The sequence below is a fragment of the Bos mutus genome, chromosome 20 (genome assembly GCF_027580195.1).
Source record: "Bos mutus isolate GX-2022 chromosome 20, NWIPB_WYAK_1.1, whole genome shotgun sequence".
Classification (NCBI taxonomy): Eukaryota; Metazoa; Chordata; class Mammalia; order Artiodactyla; family Bovidae; genus Bos; species Bos mutus.
This window is the reverse complement of record NC_091636.1, coordinates 40,764,788-40,789,434: the sequence shown is the minus strand read 5'-3', so window position 1 is coordinate 40,789,434 and position 24,647 is coordinate 40,764,788. Positions and strand designations below refer to the sequence as shown.

The window sequence follows — 24,647 nt, the reverse complement described above, 5'->3', positions numbered from 1 at the left end:
CTGCCTTGTGTGGAATCCGTCTCTGCACCCATGGGGAATGGTGGTGCTATGTAGGGAGACTGGAGACTCCTAGGGATCATGGACTATATGGTTCTCTTAACTCCATTTGGTGTCCAGCAGGGGAATGGCTACATTTACAAATTTAGTGAAGGCTTCTTTCTTGCTGGAAAGTGAAAGTGTGTTAATCACACAGTTGTGTCTGACTCTTTGCAGCCCCATGGACTGTAGCATGCTAGACTCCTCTGTCCATCAGATTCTCCAGGCAAGAATACTGGAGTGGGTAGCTGTTTCCTTCTCCAGAGGATCTTCCTGACCCAGGGATCGAACCTGGGTCTCCCACATTGCAGGCTGATTCTTTACTGTCTGAGTAACCAGGGAAGCCCTGGCTAGAAATGAGGCTTAATACAAGAGCAGGTCAGTCAGAAGAGGGAATCCTATTTTCTTCTGTTGGTAATGACACCATGCTTTGTCAGTCAGGATTTTGAGGTTTGGGTGTTCTGTCCAGAGGCAGGGGGTAGATCAGATAAACTTACAAAGCCTTTCAGCCTGGAAGGCCAGTGGAAAGAGTTCCAAAGGCAACTTAATACTCTGGATTTATTTTTCTCCCTCGCTTTTTACAAAAATTTGCACTTCCAATTTGCAGTGTCTATAATGTGCTAACGGGCTTTCCTCCCATTAAAAAACACGTGTGGATGTGAGAATGTTTCTCCTTAAGAAAAGACGGTCTCTGGGGCTTTGCTTCTGGCTTGAGGTCCTATGAGGTAGGTGTGAAGAACCCTCCCCCGCAGTGGGTGGGGGTGTGAGCGAACCTCACTGGGGGCCAGCAGCTCTCCTGCTAATTTTGGCAGGAGAGGGAGACACTCAGCTACTTGGCGAGGAAAGAAAGTAAATTTTGTGATTCATTTGCAAATCGAGATAAAGTGAGTTTTCAGACATGTGTTCAGAGCCTGTCTATTCTCTTCTACCATTAAACCTGTGTGTGTGTATGTGTGTGTGTGTTTGTGTATATTAGTTGCTCAGTTGTATCCGACTCTTTGTGACCCCATGGACTGTAGCTCGCCAGGCTCCTCTGTCCATGGAGTTCTCCAGGCAAGAATACTGGAGTGGGTTGCCACTCCCTTCTCCAGGGGATCTTCCCAACACAGGGATCGAACCCAGGTCTCTCACATGGCAGGCAGATTCTTTACTGTCTGAGCCACCACGGAAGCCCTTAAACCTGTTAGGACGGAGGTAATCCAAGTTCACGTTTTTCAGTCAAATCATTGTTCTTCCCATTCTGGTGCTTTGGGTGGCCAGTGGCAGCATGGTGGCCTCTGGATTAGGATTTTGAGAAGATGGAGAGAGAGAAGTGGACAGGTGATGTCTAGCAGCTGAAACTTTATAGTCTGTGTGGAGGCTGTCTTAGGCTCCCAGAACAAGGAATATAGATGGAAAGCTTCCAGAATTCTAGAAGGTTGAGAGAGAGTGATGCTCTTTAGGTCCTCAAAGTAAGGAGTCGATTAGATCAGAGCTTTTTAAAAGCACCTTATATTCACCATATCCCACCATCTGTGATTCTTCCTGCTATAGCAGGGTGATTTTTATATAATTATCAAAGAGAAGATAGATCTTTTGAAAAAATATTTTTTATTGTAGCTTGAGGATTAAATCACACAGCTCAAGTCCACTCATGAACTCATTAGCATACATACTTTCTCAAGCCATGATGACTTCATGGGCTAAGTGAAAATTTCATTCCTTTGGAAAATTGAATTAGTCTAGCCAAATCAGCAGAAAATTATCTTTGACTAGTAGGTGTTATTTCTACACCATTCTGCTTTGCCTAAAAAAATAATGACCCTGAGACTTCAGCTAGATGGCTAAGCAATAAAGCCAGTGTCTGCCATTTTCTTTCACAGTCCCAAGAACTGTTGTAGATGTTTTACACACACTTGTTCATTAATCCCCAGAAGAGCTCTAGGAGATAAATTGATACTAAACTCTCATTTAATCGATAAGGAAATTGAAGATTAAAGAGATCAGGCAACCTGTCAAGGCTTGGATTAAACTTTGGGTGTAGCAGCTAAGTGATGGCTCTCCTGTAAACTCTACTAGTCTGACCTCTGCCTCTCCCAGGGGGTCAGTAAAACTGACCAGCTGCACTCATCATACTTGGGTGGAATTAAGGATGAGGCATCGTGGAAGATCCCTGTTTGGGATATGAAAGCATGAACAGGGAGTCTTAGTTTCCATGAAAGTGGGTCAGTAAGATATGCTGTAACAGTAAGTAGATCACTTATTTTCTGAACACTGCTATTAGGAATTAGAAGCCTTAGCAAGATCCTTAGGTTTATAATTCTCTGTCTCCAAACGATAAGAACAAAAGGTAACAGTGAGAGCTGACGTTTGCAGATTTTATATCTGCTAATTCATTTAAAATGACAACAACCCCTTGAGATAGCTATGGCTATCTTCCTCATTTTCTGGATGGGGAAAACTGAGACCCAGAGTGGTGCAGAAATAGCCAGGAAGTGGCAGAGCTGGGTGTGAACCCAGGCTGTGTAAGCATTATTCTAGCCTGCCTGTCAGCAGCAGCACTCGGCTTTGGCAGTTCTGAAATATTTGCTTCTGTGATGCATATAGGACTTAGTCATTCAGAGTGGGATGAGGCTGAGAAGAACTGGACATTGAGCTATGTCTTCTGTGAATGTTCGTGTATTTGAACCAGGTGGCTCTCCTCCTCTGGGTTTTTTTCCTAGGGATGGGGCAGGAATGTCCCTCACAGGGCTTCCCTGTGGTTGTCTGTGGGATACCCAATTCACCCTGCTGCATGGAACTGTGTTCTTGACACACTCTTCTGAAATAAGAAGGCTGGAATTTGGGGGTACTCTTCTACAGAATCTGTAACTCTTAAGTGTTTCAAGATTGTATTTGCTTATTTCATCTTCAGTGAACATTAATAGGTTTAAATGTGGTATCAGAACTTGCCAAATGGTGCTTATAGAAGGAAACAGGCTCAGAAAGATTAAGTGACTTCTCCAATTTCACACGAAGTTGTACGTTACTGAGTGCAAAGGCTATCTTACTTGAGCCAGGACTCAACCGAGATAAACCAACGGCCTGTTTCTGCTCTTGTCCTTGGAGCTTGGCAGGGACCGGAAGTAGGGAGGACTCAGATGCACTGGAACTACTCAGAACACAAATGGGAGAGAGAAACTGAGATGCTGATGCTGATAGAAGAGAGGACAGAGAGGGGAGAGCCACACCCACTCCTCTTTGCACACTTAGGCATCTGTGCTCCTCAACTAGGCACGTGATAGTATTTGAATATGAATGAATGGATCCCTACTGTCCCTTCAGTTCTGCTCCATATTCAGAGCATGGAAAGCAGAAGGGTTGGTGAGGGTGGAGAAGACCTCAATGGGGAGATGGCTTCAGGTAAAGAGCAGACGTGGGAGTAGAGGGCATGTGTTCAGAGGTATCTGTGGGCAAAGGCTGATTGAACCTGGAATACTTAACGTGGCCCACAGGTACATTTTCCTTAACTTCGGTAATATCTTGTCTTTTCTCCAAATACTCAAATGGGGAAAGAGTTTTCCTGACATGAGCCAGTGCCAGGAAAATTGTAGCCTTTTCTTTGTTAGTTGCTCTTCTGCACATTTCTGCCATTGCCATGCGCTTCGAGCCTAACCTGTTAACCATTTGGATTCTCTCACATTATTCCTGAATGTGAGTCATGTGGTGTCTGGGCTCACCCACCTGGGCTTTCCTTTCCAGGTGAACATGTTTGTTGAAGGATTCCACGATGCCATCCTCCTCTACGTCTTGGCTTTACGTGAAGTACTCAGAGCTGGTTACAGTAAGAAGGATGGAGGGAAAATTATCCAGCAGACTTGGAACCGAACATTTGAAGGTGAGGATTCAGTCTACAAGCTCACAGCATTCTGCTGCCAATCAAGTTGCTTTCTTCCTGGTTCTGTTTTTCTCTCTTACAACTATGGGACCTTGCTAGTATCTTAGTTTTCCCAGCTATAGAAGGATAATAAGTCATGATCGACCTACTTCACAGGCTTGTGAAAATTAAATGAGATAAAGCTTATGAAAGTGCTTTGAAGGAGTCCCACTGAAATAGGAAGCACCTTGTTTCCTGACGGCAACAATTCTTTGCTAAGTCACTTCAGTCATGTCTGACTCTTTGCAACCCCTGGACTGTAGCCCATCTGGCTCCACTGTCCATGGGATTTTCCAGGCAAGACTACTGAAGTGGGTTGCCATGCCCTTCTCCAGGAGATCTTCCTGACCCAGGGATCGAACCCCAGTCTCTTGTGTCTCCTGCGTTGGTGGGTGCATTCTTTACCTCTTTACCACTAGTGTCACCTGGGAAGCCCCTAGGCTTCTTTATTTTATTTTTTTCCCTAGGCTTCTTTAAACGTGTCATAAGCCTCATTCACAGCAATCAGTTTGTGAAGAGTTCTGTGATCAGTTTTAGAAGGAATTATCCCAGGTACACTTTCCTCTGTTCCAAACATCTGGAGGTTTGAGATGATGAGCAGGTCCAGTTGAGCTCTCTCCTTTCAATTTTTGAAATGGTGAATACTGGTTGTTGCTTTCTTAGGAACAGAGGAATTATAAGAACAACAAAAGAAATGGCATGTCATCTCCTCACTCAAGCAATTTTATTGACATTTAAAAATTGTACAAGAGTGAGACTATTCTTGGCTGGAAAGTTAAACACTACAAAAATGTACAAAATGAAAAGTGAAAGTTTTCCTTTCCACCCTAGTCCCCTCTCCCCAATGTAATGGCTATTAAAAATTTCCTATGAGTCAGCCTAAAAATATTCTGTGCCTCCTGCCAGCACATATGCATTTGTATATCTTATCTAAAAAATTTACACAAAAGGGTCATACTAGGAATGCCATTCCTCATCTTAGCTTTTTCACTTGTATGTCAAGCAGAAGAATTTTCCATATGAGCGCTCATAAATTCAGCACATTTTAAAATGATGGTTCCACATTTTTCCATTGTTTGGCTGTACAAGGATTTCTTTACCCAGTCTTCTATTGATGGATACTTCAGTTGTCTAGGTTTTGCTATTATGCAAAATGCTATCATGAGGTTACACATCTTGATGAATTTCTGTGAGTACACCCAACAGGGAACAGTCTTAGTCATGGCCTATCTGGGTCCAAAATTATATTGGTGCCTTTTAAAGTGCGTTGTTGTTCTGTCACTAAGTTGTGTCCAACTCTTTGTGACCCCAGGGACTGTAGCATGCCAGGGTTCCCTGTCCCTCACCATCACCCAGAGTTTGCCCAAGTTTATGTCCATTGAATTGGTGATGCCATCCAACCATCTCAGCCTCTGTTGTCCCCTTCTCCTGGAGGAGGGAATGGCAAACCACTAAAGTATACTTGCTGTGAGAATCCCATGAACTGTATAAAAAGGCAAAGTACATTAGATATTGCCACATAGCTTACAGAAAGGTCTACTAGTCCATATTCTTGCTAATGGTGTATAAAATACTAGTTTCCTCTCACATCAGTTCAGTTCAGTTCAGTCGCTCAGTCGTGTCCGACTCTTTGCGACCCTATGAACCGCAGCATGCCAGGCCTCCCTGTCCATCACCAACTCCCAGAGTTTACCCAAACTCACATCCATTGAGTCAGTGATGCCATCCAACCATCTCATCCTCTGTCGTCCCCTTCTCCTCCTGCCTTCAATCTTCCCCAGCATCAGGGTCTTTTCAAATGAGTCAGCTCTTTGCATCAGGTGGCCAAAATATTGGAGTTTCAGCTTCAACATCAGTCCTTCCAATGAACACAAAGGACTGATTTCCTTTAGGATGGACTGGTTGGATCTCCTTGCAGTCCAAGGGACTCTCAAGAGTCTTCTCCAACACCACAGTTCAAAAGCATCAATTCCTCGGTGCTCAGCTTTCTTTATAGTCCAACTCTCACATCCATACATGACTACTGGAGAAACCATAGCCTTGACTAGAAGGACCTTTGTTGACAAAGTAATGTTTCTGCTTTTTAATGTGCTATCTAGGTTGGTCATAACTTTCCTTCCAAGGAGGAAGCGTCTTTTAATTTCATGGCTTGCAATCACCATCTGCAGTGATTTGGGAGCCCCCCAAAATAAAGTCAGCCACTATTTCCACTGTTTTCCCATCTATTTTCTATGAAGTGATGGGACCAGATGCCATGATCTTCATTTTCTGAATGTTGAGCTTTAAGTCAACTTTTTCACTCACCTCTTTCACTTTTATCAAGAGGCTCTTTAGTTCTTCTTAACTTTCTGCCATAAGGGTGGTGTCATCTGCATATGTGAGGCATATTTCTCCCGGCAATCTTGATTCTAGCTTGTGCTTCATCCAGCCCAGTGTTTCTCACGATGTACTCTGCATATAAGTTAAATAAGCAGGGTGACAATATACAGCCTTGAAGTACCCCTCTTCCTATTTGGAACCAGTCTGTTGTTTCATGTCCAATTCTAACTGTTGCTTCCCGACCTGCCATCAGTCAAAAATGAGGATGAGACTCAATATTAGAACACCCAGTTGCTGGAGCCCTGGGGACATCAACTTCATATTCACTCACTCATTCATTCATTCATCAGGTATTCTTGAGCACTTCCTATGTGCCAGGCACTGGGTTAGTTCAGTTCAGTTCAGTCGCTCAGTTGTGTCCGACTCTTTGAGACCCTATGAACTGCAGCATGCCAGGCCTCCCTGTCCATCACCAACTCCCGGAGTTCACTCAGACTCACATCCATCGAGTCAGTGATGCCATCCAGCCATCTCATCCTCTGTTGTCCCCTTCTCCTCCTGCCCCCAATCCCTCCCAGCATCAGACTCTTTTCCAATGAGTCAACTCTTGGCATGAGGTGGTCAAAGTACTGGAGTTTCAGCTTTAGCATCATTCCTTCCAAAGAAATCCCAGGGCTGATCTCCTTTAGAATGGACTGGTTGGATCTCCTTGCAGTCCAAGGGACTCTCAAGAGTCTTCTCCAACACCACAGTTCAAAAGCATCAATTCTTCGGCACTCAGCTTTCTTCACAGTCCAACTCTCACATCCATACATGACCACTGGAGAAACCATAGCCTTGACTAGATGGACCTTTGTTGGCCAAGTAATGTCTCTGCTTTTGAATATGCTGTCTAGGTTGGTCATAACTTTTCTTCCAAGAAGTAAGCACTGGGTTAAGGAGCTGATAACTCAGCAGTAAATTAAAGATGTTCCTTGCAGTAAGCTGAGCTTCTGTGGAATAAATACACCACTTCAGGGGCTGGAAAGTGAATCAAGTTAAGGGAGATAGAAAGTTATGGGAGGGATATAGTAGGGCTACTAATTTAAATAGAGTTCAGCGAAGTTCTCTCTGATAAGTGGCAGTTGGGTACAGACCTCAGGGAACTGAGATACATGACACAGCTATTTAGGAGAGAATAGTCTAGAGGTAGTAGCAAACACAGAGACCCTGAGTGTAGCTGGGGAACAGTGGCGAATGCCCTGGGAAGAGCCTGTGGGCCTGTGTGGCTAAAGCAGTATTGGAGTTGCAGTGTGAAGTGAGCCAAAGACAGTGTGAAGTAGGACCAGACTCTGTGGGCCTGGAAGCTACATTGAGGACCTTGAATGAGATGGAAGCCACCAGAGGGTGTCAAGGGAAACAGGATCTATCTTGAGTCTTTAAAAGGGAGCCCTCTGGGATCTGGGTGGAAAATAAACTGTAGGGTGTGTACAAATCTAAGAGTTGGATCACAAAGAAGGCTGAGTACTGAATAATTGATGCTTTCAAATTGTGGTGCTGGAGAAGACTCCTGAGAGTCCCTTGGACAGCACGGAGATCAAACCAGTCAATCCTAAAGGAAATCAACACTGAATATTCATTGGAAGGACTGATGCTGAAGCTCCAATACTTTGGCCACCTGATGTGAAGAGCCAACTCATTGGAAAAGATCCCGATGCTGGGAAAGACTGATGGCAAGAGGAGAGGAGGGTGACAGAGAATAAGATGGTTGGATAGCATCACTGACTCAATGGACATGAGTTTGAGCAAACTCAGGGAGATAGTGAAGGACACACCAGGGAAGCCTGGTGTGCTGCAGTTCATGGGGTCACAAAGAGTAGGACACGACTTAGCAACTGAACAACAGCAATGCCGATGGATATCATCTGAGGACCACTGACATACAGGTCACTAACCAGGTCAGAAAACCAGCATCCTAGCCACTGACTGTCACCTCAGTCCTTTCATTTTCTCCTTGGTCACCTGTACCAGGACGGGTTGGATCAGCTGATGACTGACAAAGGCCCTTTCAGTTCTGCATCATGCCAACAATTTGAGCCCTTGAATGTACTGGGGCTGTGCCTGTCTGCCTTACCAAGATTAGATTCGGGGCACATACTGTGTTTCTCACTTAGGACTCTCCTCTACTCTACTGCCTCACCTTGTTCTTGGTCATTAGAAAGGGTAAGATGGTATAGAGGGGTCAGGTTCCAGCGAGAATTATCTGGGCAGCAGCTATGGTGACAGTTGGTGGATTTCATTTCTCCTTGCTAGTTTTAGTAGATGCCACATCTTACTCTAACCCAGAGTGGCATCTGCTTTAACTTTGAACAGATTGTGGGATGTGAACAAATCAAATAACCCTTCAGGGTTGTCTTGCTTGACCTCTGACAGCTTTAGTTGAGGAGCTGAAGTCAAATGGGATCAGTCAAGGGTCATATTAGGACAGAATCAAATTTCCCAGAAGTTGTGTCCCATGCCCTGAGAGCTGGCATGTGTGGATACAACCTTGGTAGGCCACATCCCGTTCCTAGCTGTTCCTCTCTGCATGGTGTGGTCATTTGCTCTTGGTCTTCCAAGGGAGGTTGTTAAGGGAAGGGCAGGTGCCCATGATGGCTGGAACTCAGTTTTGCATAAAGGGCATGGACTAAATTTTCCTGTGGGCCAATCTGAGGCTTCCTTTCTAGAGCTGGTCTACACAGACAATACTAAATGAGTCCCAGAATAATCAGCTGTATAGTTCAGTCCAAACTTAGAATCTCATCTGTCCAATGTAAAGATAACTGAAGCCAAGCTAAGTGTTGACCTTGAATTGTTTGGGGAGCTCGTTCTATTTGCTAAACAATGATCAACCTGAGGGTAAACCCCCAAAGAACTATAAAAAATCCCTAACTGTTCTAAAATTAAAAACAATTAAAATTTTAATAGTCACTGTAAGTGACCACTAAGTTGTCAAGGGAAAAATACTCTGGATGTTATTTGACAAATTTGGATTTTATTACCGTGAAACTTATGACCAACTCTCAAGACTTTCAATAATGGCCTGGGAAGAAGCTGAATTTCCTCACTGTGGGAGAGGTCAGGGTGACAGGGTAAATAGGACTGTGGCTCAAACCCTGAGCTCCACTGCAGGCCAATAGAAAGGAGGGTAGGAAGTCTAATTACTTATGTACAGGAAAATTCTGCTGTCAGCCTGACGCTCTCACCTTATGTAGAATACTCTCAGGTGAAGTCTCACTTGCTAATTGGCCACCCTGAGGGTTCACACCCCATTTCTTGGCAGAACTGTAATAGCTTAAAGCGTAATGAGGTCTTGGATTACTAGGGCCACCTTGTCTTATAAAATACTCTGCAAAACACTTAGCAGAACACACCATCATAAATACCTCCAAACAGAACAGCATATGGTTTTGGACAGCCAGTATCTTTGGAGATACATCTGTATCTATTTTTCAGTGGCATTCATTACTTAAAAGTTGTATAGATTGTCAAGAATAAGCCAGCTTGAGATACGTGTATCCTCTGTAAGCAGTCTCTATTAAGAAGACAAAAAAAAAAAAAAACCAAATTAGGATGAATAGTAGCTCCATTCTGTTTCCGGCAAAGTAGACCAAAGTCTGGAAAAATCAGAGGGCCTTCAAACCACAACCCAGAGGAGAGCAAACCCAAATACTTGCTCTCTCCAAACCACACTAGAGGATGGAACTTTCCCTTGGGACTCCTTTTCCCAGACATTCATTTTATTTCCGGTGAGAACCAAATCAATAGAGACCCCAATTAAGAACTCTACTGAACTCTGCCACAGTTTAAAATGAAAGAAAACAAATACTTAGGATGTGGCTGACACATATATTCTCTTACTTAGTTAAGGAAAATGACAATATAGACATAGTGAATATCAGCTGATGATATATACATGTTCGCTTTTATTGATTAGCTTCTGTAAGCCACCATTGCTAGCCTAAGCAAGCCTAACCCTTTGTGTGGCAGTCCGGGCCCTCCACGCTCTGGCCTCCCTGCTCGAGGTTTACAGCTCACTGTTCCCTTCCATACACATGAGCCACCTCCCCCCAAACCCCTCTGTCCCCTTGATTCCTTTCAGCATTTGTGCCTTTGTAAATACTTGCAAGGCTGCCTTTCTGCCTAGAGCACTCCCACACCCTGCTGGCTGCTTGTCCAAATCAGAGGCTTCACCAACATGTCTACTAAAGGTCTGCTCTTCTACTGGGTCCTCTGCGAGTCTCCAGCTAGATGTTCCAGCCCGTCTCCTGAATGGTGTGGACACCATCCTAGGTCCTCTCCCAGATTCCAGGCATAGCGATAGTAATAACAAAAGAAGAAAACAACTGACTTCTCTGAAACCCACAAGTACTTTACCTGTGTTAGCTCCCTTAATCTTTTCAGCAGCCTCTTGGCAGAAAGGTACTATCCTGCTTTTTTTTCCAGTTCTGGAGACTGGGGCTCAGAGGTCTAACTAAATCCTTGCCCAAGGTCACAGAGCTAGGAAATGTGAAAGCTGGGATTCAGATGCAGGTGGTCAGATTCCTGCGCCAACAAGATAAATTCCTAGTCCAGTCTCTTGAGCAGACATTGTGTCCGGTTCATCTTTGCCTCTGCTGCAGTATTGAATCCAGCCCCTAGTAATTGCTGGATAAACAATGAATGATTTATTGTATCTATAGGAGATGATGAGTGTTAACTAAACTCATTTCACAATATTTTTGTCAAACCTTTATGCTGGACTCTTGAAACTTACACAGTGAGATACGCCGATTACATCTCAATTTAACTGGAAAACAAAGATAAAGCCCCTCAAAGGATGGATGCATGAACACAAGTGGGATAAACTAGCTCTTCTTTGGTTCTCGGCTCCCGTGACCTGTGAAGCAGGCCCTCTGCTCTCCTGTGCATTCAAGGAGCCCACACGGAAGCACATTCACTGAATCCTGGCCCTGGAACAGGTTTTCCTTTGTAATGTTTGTCCAGTGATAACATGAACCCATGACAAGTCTCGGAACGTGCTACACCTCTGCTTCTTACTCTGCATTAAAAAAAAAACAAAACAAAACTCTGGGATAAGCATACTGCTTTCAGGATTAGCCTTAGCCTTTTTTTTTTTTTTTCTTTAACATATTCCCCAAAAAAGGTCATTTGTTTCTTTTTCTTTTCATTTTTAAATGGAGAAATGTTAAGAATTTAGGAATGCAGACACAGATGAAATTACAATGTCTTTCTAAATGCCAACAAAAATGCTCCGAGTCTGATGAGATTCCCTGTGGCATGAGTTTGTTTAAAAAATCCTGTCAATTCATTTTCTTGTTTTTGTTGGCGGACAGAGGTATTTTAAATAACCAACTGGAGCTCCTTGCATCTCATCTCCTAGGTATTGCTGGGCAGGTCTCCATAGATGCCAACGGAGACCGGTATGGGGATTTCTCAGTGATCGCCATGACTGACACAGAAGCGGGTACCCAGGAGGTAAGCAGATGGGACCTCCACCCCAGCCTCCTCTGCTTGTTGAGATTCCAAGGAATGTATTTGTCCTGGTATCCAAACAGCTGCCCCCAAAGCAGCTTCCAAATAAAAATGAGCTGAACACTGGGAGTTTCCAAGTGAGGGGATTTCCTTCTGGCTGAGGGTATCAGGGACGGCTTTAGGAAGTGGTTCCTTGTTTATCCTAAGTGGAGACATCCTACCTTTCAGGTGGCCGAGAATCACACCTCAGCCCTAAGATGCAGGACAGTGTCATTGAATGAGAGACTTAAAGTGAATTTGTGTATTTATTTCCTCCCTTAAAATTTGAAAAAAAATTTTTTTTTGGCAGGGAGTAGTTACAAACTGGACCATGCATTAGTATGTCAAAAGATGATGGAGTTTCAGGATAGCATCACTAGAAAGAAAAGGGTGCCCTGGACATAGAGATGAGTCTCTGACACTTACTGGGGTATGAGCTCTCTGCCTCAGCTTCCTCGGCTGTAACAAGGAGATTGTCATATCTCCCTTGCTGACCTCACATGGTGGTCATGAGCACCAGATGAAATGGAATCTGAAGAAGTATTATATAAATTTTGCATGATAAATATAAAAAGAGGATGTGAATCCACCGTGTTTGAAGTCAGATGATGCAGTTCCTTCTTTAATTCTCTGATGGCTCTCACCCAGGGTTGATGACTGCTGTCACACTTCCTGTGACCTGGCATGAAGGACTTGCTGTTCTTCTCTTTGTCCACATGGACCTGGCCTCTATGGGAGGGGCCAGGCCACCAGGATCTGTACTGGCTACCTTCGCTGTAAGATTTTTTTACCCTCGATGATCTGAGTCTCATGTATATTCCAGTCTCTCCTCTATAGAAGGCGGCTAGTAATAGAGAGGGTCACGGTAAGGACTCAGGTGTGAATGTGTGTAAAGTACTTGGTACATGCTCAGTACATGCCAGTGACTGTTGGAGTTTGGTGATTATCTAGAATTCTTTTCATTCCAACATGAGAGCCTGTGGGGCCTCTTTCAGGAGAGAGAAGGCAGGGGGTGTCACCGTCCCCCGGGAGCAGGGTGCTGCTGTCCAGACAGTAGGGAGGTGGATTCTGAGAACCTGGGTGCGAAGGTAGTGCTAGATCAGGGATCGGTAGCTGATGAAACAGTTGTTTAAACCAGAAGCTGAGGGTAACACTTGAACTGAGCCATAAAAGAATACTGATTTTTCAGAGGCCACAGGAACTAACTGAAAAGAGTTCAGCTTGGATGTGGGGTGCAAATAGGATGTGTTCAACAGAGAGGAGAAGGTAACCCTCAAAGTCAAGATGGAGAAGAGCCTTCGAACCAGAGGAAGGTGCAGTGGAAGGTTCCTAAAGAGGCTCTTTGATGCTTGAATTCTGTGTCAGGCTTCACTGACCCGGGAATAAGATGGGTCGTGAACTCCCTCTTCTTGGAACAAACTGGGGCCTGACAGATGGCTGACCTGCAGGCAGGAGGGGCACCACTCTCTCCCAGGAGCAAGGGGAAAGCCATACCTTCCGAGGTTACTGCTTTCTGCATAACCACCTTCCCCACCATGGGAAGCCTGTGCTTTCTAAATTATGCTCACTTTACAAGCACTGTTGGTACTTTGATTTACAAAGATTTCAGAAACTCACTATTGTAGTCAGCCTGGAGGGTCTGGGGGCCTACTCTGGGCCTCCTTTGCAGAGAACTTCGACCTTTCAGTTTGTGCATTTTTTTTCTTTTATATAGGTTATTGGTGATTACTTTGGAAAAGAAGGTCGTTTTGAAATGCGGCCGAATGTCAAATATCCTTGGGGACCTTTAAAACTGAGAATAGATGAAACCAGAATGGTGGAGCACACGAACAGCTCTCCTTGCAAAGCATGTAAGTTTAGAGACTTAATTCGCTCTGTTTCATCGTCTGCAGTACCCATATAACACAGGGGTCATTCAGGAGCTCCTGTTCTGAAAAAACAGATTTCTGTCTCTGATGTGGTAAAATCCACGGCAACAGTTCACAAACTGGCATCCACCTTCATTACAGGCTTCTAGGTCCTTTTTCCCTTCTATCCTTTTCCAAGATGGTAGAAGGTGTCTTCCTATCTTTACATCTCTTACCATAGTCTGTTATTATTTGAGGTTTTATACTTTTAGGGAAAATTAAAATATCAAATACCAAATGTCACTCACTATTCATCTATTGTTTCAAAGTTTATTTATTCTCTTACCCACCCAGAACCAAACAATGTTCCTTAGACACCTAAAAATTTACAATTAGCAAGTAAATGTAAAATATGTAGCCTTGTCATAAATGTGGAAGCAAGTGGAGGTTCTTATAAGAAGCTTACAAACGAGAAAGTGGTTGACATCATTGCTTTAGAAAGACCCTTTGATAAGCAAAGTGGGAGAATTAAGTGAGTATCGATCTTTCAGGGAAGTGGTTCACTTTAATATCTGGTGGCTCAGACAGTAAAGAATCTGCCTGCGATGAGGGAGACCTGGGTTCAATCCCTGGGTCAGGAAGATCCCTTGAAGGGGCATGGTAATCCACTCCAGTATTCTTGCCTGTTGAATCCCCATGGACAGAAGAGCCTGGCAGACTACAGTCCATGAGGTCACAAAGAGTTGGACACGACTGAGCAACTTTCACTCACTCACTCACTCACTCATTCACTCACTCATGTGTGCTCCTTATGTTTTGGGAACAGTCTTCAAACTGTGATGCATCTGTGTATATGCAATAAGTGGAAAGGCATAAATGTGTTAAGAACACAGTCTCTGGAGTTACTGGGCCCGGATTTGAAATCCCATCGTGGTCACTTACTGTGACCTCAGGATCATTTCTTCATTTCTTTAAGCCTCAGTTTTCTCAGAAGTAAAATGAAAGAAATGTACCCAACTCTCAGGAATGCTTTGAGGATTAAATACAAGAATGTGTTAAAGACTGTGTCCTAAACTCCTTCTACACAAGCTAGCTATTTATCATTTTTACGTAATATCTGGGACACTACAGAACTTGATTGTTTCAAATTGTTACATTTTCACAAAGCTTTATAAGACATTTTGACGTGAAACTCTGGCTCTGGTGAGAGAACATCTAAAAACAGAACATTAACCCAATAGATTTTTCACCAAATCTCCCAGCACTTGGAAGTGTCATCATCCATCTGTGAAAATGAGGGGAGCCGGCTCAGTCCCATGGTGCAGGTGGTTGTCCTCTCTGACTGGAAACTCAAAAGAATGTGCATAGATCTGAAAACTTCAGTTTCCAGTTGTCCTCAAATCCTTCTTGAACCTGCTCTGTTCCCATTGTGCTCACTGTTTTTGTAACAGTTTGTTCATCTAGTATTTTCTTAAGTGTTTTTAAGCTTTGCACTTGGTGAACAACAACAAAAAAAACCCACACGAAATCACCAGCACCACCACCACGACCACCACTACCACTGCCATCACCACCACCACCACCATGACCACGACGACCACCACCACGACCACGAGTACCACCACCACATGACCACCACCGCTACCATCACCATGACCGTGACCACCACTGCTACCATCACCATGACCATAACCATGACCACCACCACCACCATGCCATCACTGTCACCACCAGCACGACCACGACCACCACCAACCACCATGACCACGACTACACCACTGCAACTACCACCACCACCACCACCACCACCAATATGACCACCGCCACCACAACAACAATGAACAGAATTGCCTAGAAAAAGTTTCTTAAAAAGAAAGGAAAATTGGAAAATTTGCCTCAAATGGTAAACCGCGAAATATCTTCTAATGAATGAAAATTTTCAGTGAATGAAAAGTCAGAGTGAGGCATTTCTAGCTGTTTTTCAAAATGAACTCAGATTATCTATGTTTCTTTTTCAAGCAGGTGGCCTAGAAGAATCAGCGGTGACAGGAATTGTTGTGGGGGCCTTACTAGGAGCTGGTTTGCTAATGGCCTTCTACTTCTTCAGGTTAGGACTGCTTTATAAAGTTTAAAAATTTACTCTCCTTAATTGCCTTTGTCATTTGCCTTTGCACGATCCTCCTTGTGACTTGTCCATATCTTGTGCTCACCCAGAAAGCAAGGTAGTGGAAACAGCTAAACCTTCCGTTGGTGTGACTCTGGTTTGGTGGTCAGGGGGTTAGCATACGAGGCAATGGATCAGGGTTTCTACTGTAGCCCACTGTGGGCCACAAAACCATTGCAATCTTTTGCTCACAAATATTCTGACCTGAATTCCTCCCACCCACCACATGCATAAGTGGAGACAGAATCTAGACAAAGGGGAAATCAACTTGCCCAGTCTCAGGCTTCCTCCAATTCAGAAATAGGTGGTGAGTTCACTTTCTGTAGAGAAGGAAGTGACTCTGAGCAGTCCACACTCTCAGGAGGTCTGTGCTCAGTCTTTGAGAGCCCATATGCTTCGTGCCCCCTGTGGTTAAGCCCTGAGTCTTATAAACTTGTAATATTTATGTGTGTTCAAGATACTGATAGTTTCACCTCTTGAGGGCTGTCCATTCCTTTGTAATCTTTGGGGGTTGAGTTTGAGGCTTATTAAGTCATTGGACCATGATTTTTTCATTTCTGCATGGTAATGTAACTCTGGGTGTGTATGACTCTTTGTGGGAACAATTGCATTCCTGTATACTTCATCTGATCTTTATCTAGGGCATATCCTGGGAGCTGGGGGGAGAAATGTGGCAGAACAGACAGGACTTAACCCGTGAGGCACTCAGGGAAGAACGGGAAGGCTTGTTCTATGGTGTTGGGGAAGCAGGCCAATTTTCCTCCTTGAATAAGGGCAGTGCGCCTTGGGGCATCCCACTTTAATCTCTGACCAGGGCTTCAGAGTCTGTCACTTCTCATTTATCAACCCAAACCCAGACGTCCCTCGAGGGCATTCTTTGTAAGAGAAACCATAGTATTTTGTAGCCAAGTAAGGTTTTATTACTACATTCACTTTCCCTCTACCCAGGAAGAAATACAGAATAACCATTGAGAGGCGAAACCAGCAAGAAGAAAGCAACGTTGGAAAACATCGGGAGTTACGGGAAGATTCCATCAGATCCCACTTTTCGGTGGCTTAAAAGGAAGTCTGTTCTTTTGGCTTGAGATTCTTTAAGGAGATAGATGGGATGAAAGACATCAATGGAATAGAAGGGGCGCTCTTGAAAAACTCATTCTTTTAAGCAGTTAGTCATTTTGTTATAAAATTTCTTTAGAAGCTCAGGAACTATTATTAATCACCATATGCCCTCTGGCCTCTCATCTCATGACAAACAAACACAAGAATATAACATCACTGCTAAATGTTGATTCTGTTTCAAGGGCATATGATTAGATTTATGTTCTGAAAGTCTGAGGTCTCCATATCTTGGTGGCGTTTGGGGGCATTTTACACAAGGCTATAAAATGTGTTTTACTTAAGTGAGATGTTTTATAGCTAGAATAAAATCATTTTTACATGTAGGATATTATTGAAAAGGATTTAACCCCAAGAAGAAGAAAATGTAGTGGAAAACCTCAAGGTTGAAAATGCAGCATTCCTCTCTCTAGAGCTGGTGGAGGGATCTGAGGTCAAGGACTGTTCTGTCTGATATATGCATTCACATCCTGACTTTATGTTTGAAAAAGAATTTCCCCCACCTCTTTCAGTGTCTTGTAAGAGCTACTCTGGAAAGTTGTAATTATGAATGAGATAAGAGGATTTATGCAGAAAAAGCAAATCTAAACGATTTCACTTTTTAAAATATAAAAAACCCTATTTCACACTAACATTTTAAGTATTTTAATCTTATATTTTCCTATTAGAAAATGTGTCTATTTTTTCATTTTGAAGATTAAATTTCACTTATATTTTACAAACATGGGCAATGTGTACAGCAAACCAATAATGATGAAAGGTCCTCTCTTTTTTTCTCCCTGTTTCCCTCTTCCCTGTGGCCATAGCCCAATACGAATTGCTGCTTTAACCACAGAGATCTAGAAATGTGTTCGGATTGTAGACTCTACAGGAATGCATCAGTTTACTTGTTTTAAATGCAAGCTATTTTAGAGATAGTCTCCTTCCAGTTCTGGCCAACTGATGAGTATCAGGATCAAGGGTGAAATTTATTAGAATTAAGTCAGGTTTTATAAAGGGAGGCAACCTTTTTTTCTCAAGAAGAACTTTATAGAGAGTTAGAACTTGGCAGTACGCATAGAAATGATAATTTAATAAATGACATTTTACCAAAATTGACGATGATGATTTTGGTTAAAAGAGGGAATCTAAACAGCTACTATGTTCCCTTTTAGTAAACACCGCAGAACTTTGCAGTCATCCACTAATAACTTGTGTAACAGGGGTTGGGTACGGATATCAGGAATTGGTCAAGGTTGAATAATTATTTGCCGAATCTCAACTTTGCACCAAGTACTCTGTGTGTAGGTAGGTTTAAGCTTAGGTTGCCACTTTCATGTATAATTTGTGGAGAAAACAGACAGTGGGGGAAGAATGGGAAGTTGCCAGATCGGTGTACTATCTTATAATGATATCATGAAGGTGCTTCCTCAATAATGTTTGGAGCATCTGGAAAATAGTGTTAAAGATTATCTTAATGTCTATAAAAGACCATCTACAAGAGGAAAATAGGACAGCTTAAGAAAACAGGGGGGTAGAAATTGGAGCCATTCCTAGGTAGTGATGAAAGCTGTGGTTTACACTGGTAATGGAGGTGGAGGTGGGGCATGTGCGAGCTGCGCATCCTGGAAGTTGGCCTGAGCTTGCTTCCCTGGGGGCATCTGTCTCTTCTATTTCAGCCAGTCAGAGTGAATGGATTATTTCCATGTAAGGCACATTTCCCCTATACTGTTTAAAAATGGAATGCGTGAAGCTGGAGAGCACGATAAAAGGATGAACTCTGATCAACTGAAAGAGCTATGTTGTAGCTCTCCATGCTGAGTGCAGTGGAAAGAGTGCTGGAATCAAAACAGGAGGGAAAAAGAAGGCAAGAGAGGCCAGCTCCAGAAATTCTAACATAGGAAGACAGCTTGGGAAGTGAAATCCAGGAAAGCAAAGTGTGTAGCATCTCAGGACTGCTCGACATGAAAACAGAATGGAAGGGTTGCATCTGTCTTATTTTTGTGAATTGAGAGTTTATTTCTCTCTATTTTTATTTTTCAGTGGTATTTTCCATGTATTTTAGAAGTACTCATTTTCTATTATCTTGTGTTTGTAAAAAAACATTTAAATTTGAGCCTGTGTACTTATTACAGGGAAAAAACTCTCTACCTGGTTGCAGTCTTTGGGTGGAAACATTTCTAACCTTTCTAGAATTTTTATAGGGGTGATTAACTCTAATTTTTAAAAAAAATTTTTTAAATTATGAAAGCATGATAACACATTTATAGGTGACTTGGAAAATATAGAACAAAGTTACATGTAGTTCCAGTATATATTATAATTATTTTTTATGTAGATAAATTAAGATTCTTAGTTGGAGTTTCAATATCAAATTCTCAAAAATTAATAGAATGAATATACAGAGAAGTAGGTGGATATAGTAGACCTGAAAAGCACTATGAACCAATTTTACATAATTAAGATTTATACAATTTTCACACAACAGTAGGATACAAATTCTATTCAAGTTCCCATAGACTATATACTAGGAGACATTGGAACACAGCCAGGGACATAAGACCAGGTGCAAAAATTTGATGGTCTAGAGATATTGAAATCATGCAGAATATGTTCTCTTGTTACTGTGGAATTACGTTAGAGATCAATATCAAAAGATATTTGAATATAACAACTCTAGTATTTTTAAAGCAGATCTCTTTTATTTCTATTTCAGGTAGAAGAATAGTAGTAAACTTAATATTATGATTCCCACATAAAATCTTAAAAGTTTTAAAGGATAATTTAGTCTTTTAAAAATGGTAGAGCCAATCATGAGATGATATGTGGATGCCATTCTCTTCCAATCTTAAAGCAGTTCTACAGTTCTTGAGGTTGATTGCTTATTTACACATCTGTTGTCTACCCTTTCTTCCTTGAAATTGTCATGAAAAGTTGGAAAACCTTTGCTAAAGCTGTAGGTGTTTGGCTCAAGGTTACCTTGGTTTAAGACTTCTGGAGATTTACAACTCAGGATTTAATTTTCTAACTGCTAACATCTTTGACAACTAGTCACTCACATCTAGGCACTCACAACTACTCACTAACATCTTTGACAACTAGTCACTTTGCCAGTAGCCACATATCATATAGTAAGATAAACAAGACTGTAGTTGTTGGATCATTTTATAAATTATTACCCTGAAATCCAGGGTGTTCATATTCCAAAAGGGAATACTTTATCAGTATTTTTTCATCAGGTCTAACATAAGTTGTCACCGATACAGGTCAAAATGAGTATATACTTTTAGTGTATTGACTCTTGGTATTGGAAATAAGTCTAGGTTTTTATGGTCATCATCATTATTTTAGATTTTTTTCTTTGCTGGACTCAGAAATAAAAGCTTTCTCTAAATGATCACTTCTATCCAGGAAGAACTTCCTGTATAGAGTGTATATCTGCCCCCACAGGTTCCCCGAGGAAATCCATGTAAACACTCATTTCTCAGAAGAACCATCAGCTTTTCCTTTCCTGAACCACAGACATAGTTCTGCAGGCTTTAAAATGGTTCTTGACTCTTCAGGGAGGAGAGAAACATATGGAAAATTGATGCCTTCTTTTCTCCTCTTCCTTAAATTCAAAGACTTATTTTGGAATGTTAGTCACGTCTCCCTACTCACAGGATCCTGGGATCACTCATTAATTCAAAGCTCCTGTGCCTTTTGTGCCCATAACTGGCCACTTCCCTTCTGGTTGCTGCTGATTTTGGGAATGTGATATTTGTCCTTGACCATGCAATTAAGGCCATTGTATAGACCTTAAACAGATAGAGACCGGAATTCAGAGTAGGTCCAGTGGCCTTACCACCTTCTTGTGAGTGAGCATGAAGTGTCTTTTTGTGAAAGCTCTTTGGGAGACCAAATAGAATATTATGCCACTGGTATTCAGGGAGTGTCTGTAAACAGAAAGGAATACCTACCTATACTTTTTGGGACACAAAGCATTCAGATCCTGAGTGGATGCAGTCATAAGGCCAAACACCAACGAAAATCAAGTCCCTTTCATGGGTTTTGTTTAGTTATGCCCTGTGGTTCAGTGCTTCATGAAAAAGCTGAAGGTGAGCTGAATTTCCTCCTTAGTGAAAAAATAGGAAACTAATAACATGGAATATGTTTTGGGAGCAGTGTGAAAGCACAGGGCAAGATGGTGCTGTTCAGAGGAACTTGTTTCTTTTTCAGTGCATCTTTAGAACCACCTATAATTCCAAATCACCTATAGGTTCACCTGTAGAACCACTTGTAATTCAGCTCCTCTCCCACAAGAAGAGTCAGGATCAAGCTCTTCCAAAAGAAATGGGAGAGGCCAGTGTTGCCAGCTGCCGCCATATTTACCACCCCTCTCCCCTCCGCCATCCACTGTCCATCATGGCTCCAAAGATAGCAGCTTCATGCCATGCAGGTAGCAGCCTGTGAGTAGGACCTCCATACTTTTTCAAAGGGCAGAAAGAAGACAATGTGCCGGCTGTAAGAATGTGGCTGACTTTTGATCAGAACCCTTACCTAACTTGACCACGTGCTCCTGGGGCAGTTCAAGCCTCTGATGTGCATGTATTCCAATAAAACTGGCTTCAGTTTTCAGCGTGGAGCTCTCGCAAATGTCTTTTGCAGGTGTGCCCCCATAGCTAGACCCTAGGATTAAAATGACTTTCAAGAGGTGCCGGATTGGAGTTTGTTCAGATTTCTCATTAACCACTAATGTTCATTCATACCGAAGCAATTTTAAACCAGCTGATGCTGTTAATGTTCATATTTTAAGCTACTTCAAACACAGTAAAAAGGTTTCAATGGGAGCCAAGGCTCAGAAGTAAAAATCCATATGTTATAATAGCTCTTTGATGTACTAGGCGGTGATTCCCAGGGGACATATTTGAACAAGCAGAATTAAGAGTTAGCAAAAAGTGCTGCATTGCTTTGAGTCACATGTTTAAAGACCTAAATTTCTATGTGCAAGGAATAAAGGGCCCATTCACCAGCGTAAGTCACAACATAGGCTACTGAAGTGGTTTTTATTTGCTGGGAGAACAAAGCTGTCATAGCACATAATACCAAGGCAGAGAAGGTTGAGAAACAGGCACATTTGGATTTTGAGACACGATGTCCTATTTATTATTCAATGTCAAGATCTTAAAGTGTGTAGTGTGGTGTGCCTTACAAAACAGCAGTGAGGTGCCCTTACCGCCCTGGAGATGCTGTGAGTGTGCAGATCTTTCCGCTGGATCCTGGGAATCTGAGCATTGTTCCCTGTGCATGGTGAATAATCGAATCCAAGGGACACAGAACAGACATGTGGGCAATTACTTCTGCAGCCCTTGTCTTCCGGGCCATATTATCATCAGTAATTTACATATTGGACTACCGAACATTATACACTTACCATGAGTCTGGTAGAAAAACGAAAGTAAAAAGCTGACAGCTACATACAGTTTATTATTCTAATGTAAGTAGAACTATCTGCATATAATGTGATTTAATTTATTGTTGTTTTGTGTAGAAAATGAAAATTAATGACTGTGGATATAACCCCTGTTTTGTATAATATATTTTCTTTCTGGTGCAAATTGGTCATTGAAGATATCTCCATTTGGTGTTTGGATATAAACGTGTATGTGTTCTTATAAATGTTTCTGTTAAGCAAGGATGCCACATGCTCACAGGATAACAATGTGTTCTCATTAAAAAATACATCCCACTGAAACCTTTTCCTGTTTATAATTTAACCAATATACACTGCAAATATTCATATTCTCTGAGGACTTCCTGTTCTCCTAGGACCAGTTTAGAGAAAGTGGAAGTGTTAGTTGCTCAGTCGTGTCCGACTCTTTGCGACCCTGTGGACTGTAGCCTGCCAGACTTCTCTGTCCATGGGATTCTCCAGGCCAGAATACTGGAGTGGGTTGCCATGCCCTCCTCCAGGGCATCTTCCTGACCCAGGGATCGAACCCTGGTCCCCTACATTGCATGTGGATTGTTTACTGTCTGATTTACCAGGAAAGCCACAGTTTAAGTACAAGAATGTTCAGCAGATGTGATGAATTGGGCTCTCTCAGGGATACCCATGAAAGAACTCAAGAATTTCTTTCCAGAAAAGGGAAATTTGCAGAAATAAGAGGATATATTATTAGAATGAGGAGTAAACCCTGAATTGTCAGGTAAGGGAAGAAATCTTTGTGAATGATATTTTAAGTCTTTGCAGCTTGAGAACAACGCATAGCTATGTGTTGGCCCCGTTGACTCGTATTATTGTGTCCCTTGCCCACTTTGACAAGGTCCTAAGTCAGTTCTGTCCCTCTAAAATGCTTCTCAGGCTCTAGTGTCCTGGACAAGTCAACAGCCTCAAGCATCTGCAGGCACCTCTGGTTTGTAAAAAGTTGCTTCACTCTCTGGGAGGTTAGTCATGATTTACATTAAGCCCAAGAAATACACAGTGATTCTAGGGCTGGATCAGTATGCCCCAGGTCCTGCTTCTGCTGCTGCCGCCACTGCCAGTGAGGTCCCCTGGCAGTGCCATCGATGTCGCTCACACTGGGTACCAGAGTTTGAGAAGATTCTGCAGCAGGTGGGGGTGTGGGAATGGGAGGCTGGGATGTGGGTGGGTGTTGCGGGAATGAAGGGTGAGGCCAGGAAACCTCCAGGAAACACAGGTTGTCTCAGTCCATTCAGGCTGCTGTAACAGAATACTATGCACTGGGGCTTACACGACAGAAACGTATGTCTCATTGTTCTGGCCCGTTTGGTTCCTGGTAAGGGCTGTCCTCCTGCTTTATAGATGGCTTCCTTCTTCTTGTGTCCTTACATGGCCTCTCGTGTGTGTGTGTGTGTGTGTGTGTGTGTGTGTGTGTGTGGAGAGAGAGAGAAAGGGAGGGAGGGAGGAAGAGAATGGGGAGGAGGGAGGCTTTTTGGTGTTTCTTCCAATGAGGACACTATTCCTATGATGGGGCCCCATCTTTATGACCTCATTTAATGTTAATTACTTCTTTGGAGGCTCTGTCTCCAAATACAGCCACACTAGGGGTTGGGACTACAACATATGAAATTTGAGGAGGACACACACATTCAGTCCATAACACAGTGTATTCCCACTACTTTCCTCCATCACTTTGGGGACCATGGCTTTCCTGAATCTTTCCACTCTCCAACCCGCTCATTTTGAATTTTTTCATGAACACCCAACACTCCACAATAGGCCAAAGATGCCTCATGACTGGCTAATGGCAGGGGTGGGGGGAGGCTGTGTCTCTGGAAGAAGCCTTGGGAGTTCTGCATACCATTGATTTAGGGCCTTATCTTAACCCCAAATCTTGGGCTTCTGAGGTTGATTTAAATAGCAGCTGCTATTGTGCGTCTTTACAAGAATGGCAGCTTAATAAACCATCTCATCACCAAAGGAGAACCAAGAAAAAGAATTCCTTTTGCAGACTTTATGCACCCCTGACTGTTAAAGCTCCTGAAGCCACGTCGTTTGCACTTCATAGATGAGGACTCATGGAGCCGGCCTCCTGGGGTTTATATTTGGGTTCTGACCCTTGTGGCTCACATCACCTGCGTAACAACGGTGCTGAGCTCATGGGGCTGCTGTGAGGACTTCAAACCTAAGCATGCGGTGAAGCCATCAACAGAACAATCCCTACACTCTCCCGCTTCTTTGGATAAGAAGGGAAAACCCTCAGCTGGCCATTTTTGAGGCTTTTCCAGACAATTTGGTTTGACAATATCTAATCCT

At 42.8% G+C, this 24,647-nt stretch overlaps 1 protein-coding gene across 2 annotated transcripts in view; it reads left to right on the top strand.

The window, feature by feature from the left end:
• Positions 1-22,622, top strand: part of NPR3 (natriuretic peptide receptor 3) — an 80,687-nt gene extending 58,065 nt beyond the window's left edge. Inside the window, exons 4-8 of one of the 2 annotated variants that reach the window (XM_070357673.1) lie at positions 3,757-3,892; positions 11,652-11,746; positions 13,497-13,632; positions 15,652-15,736; positions 16,742-22,622. In XM_070357673.1, coding sequence (XP_070213774.1) covers positions 3,757-3,892; positions 11,652-11,746; positions 13,497-13,632; positions 15,652-15,736; positions 16,742-16,853 — 564 coding nt within the window. In that variant the 3' untranslated portion in view covers positions 16,854-22,622. Of the gene's footprint in view, positions 1-3,756; positions 3,893-11,651; positions 11,747-13,496; positions 13,633-15,648; positions 15,737-16,741 lie in introns of both variants that reach the window. The other variant, XM_070357672.1, reaches the window with a different exon arrangement.
• The last annotated feature ends 2,025 nt before the right edge of the window (positions 22,623-24,647 follow it).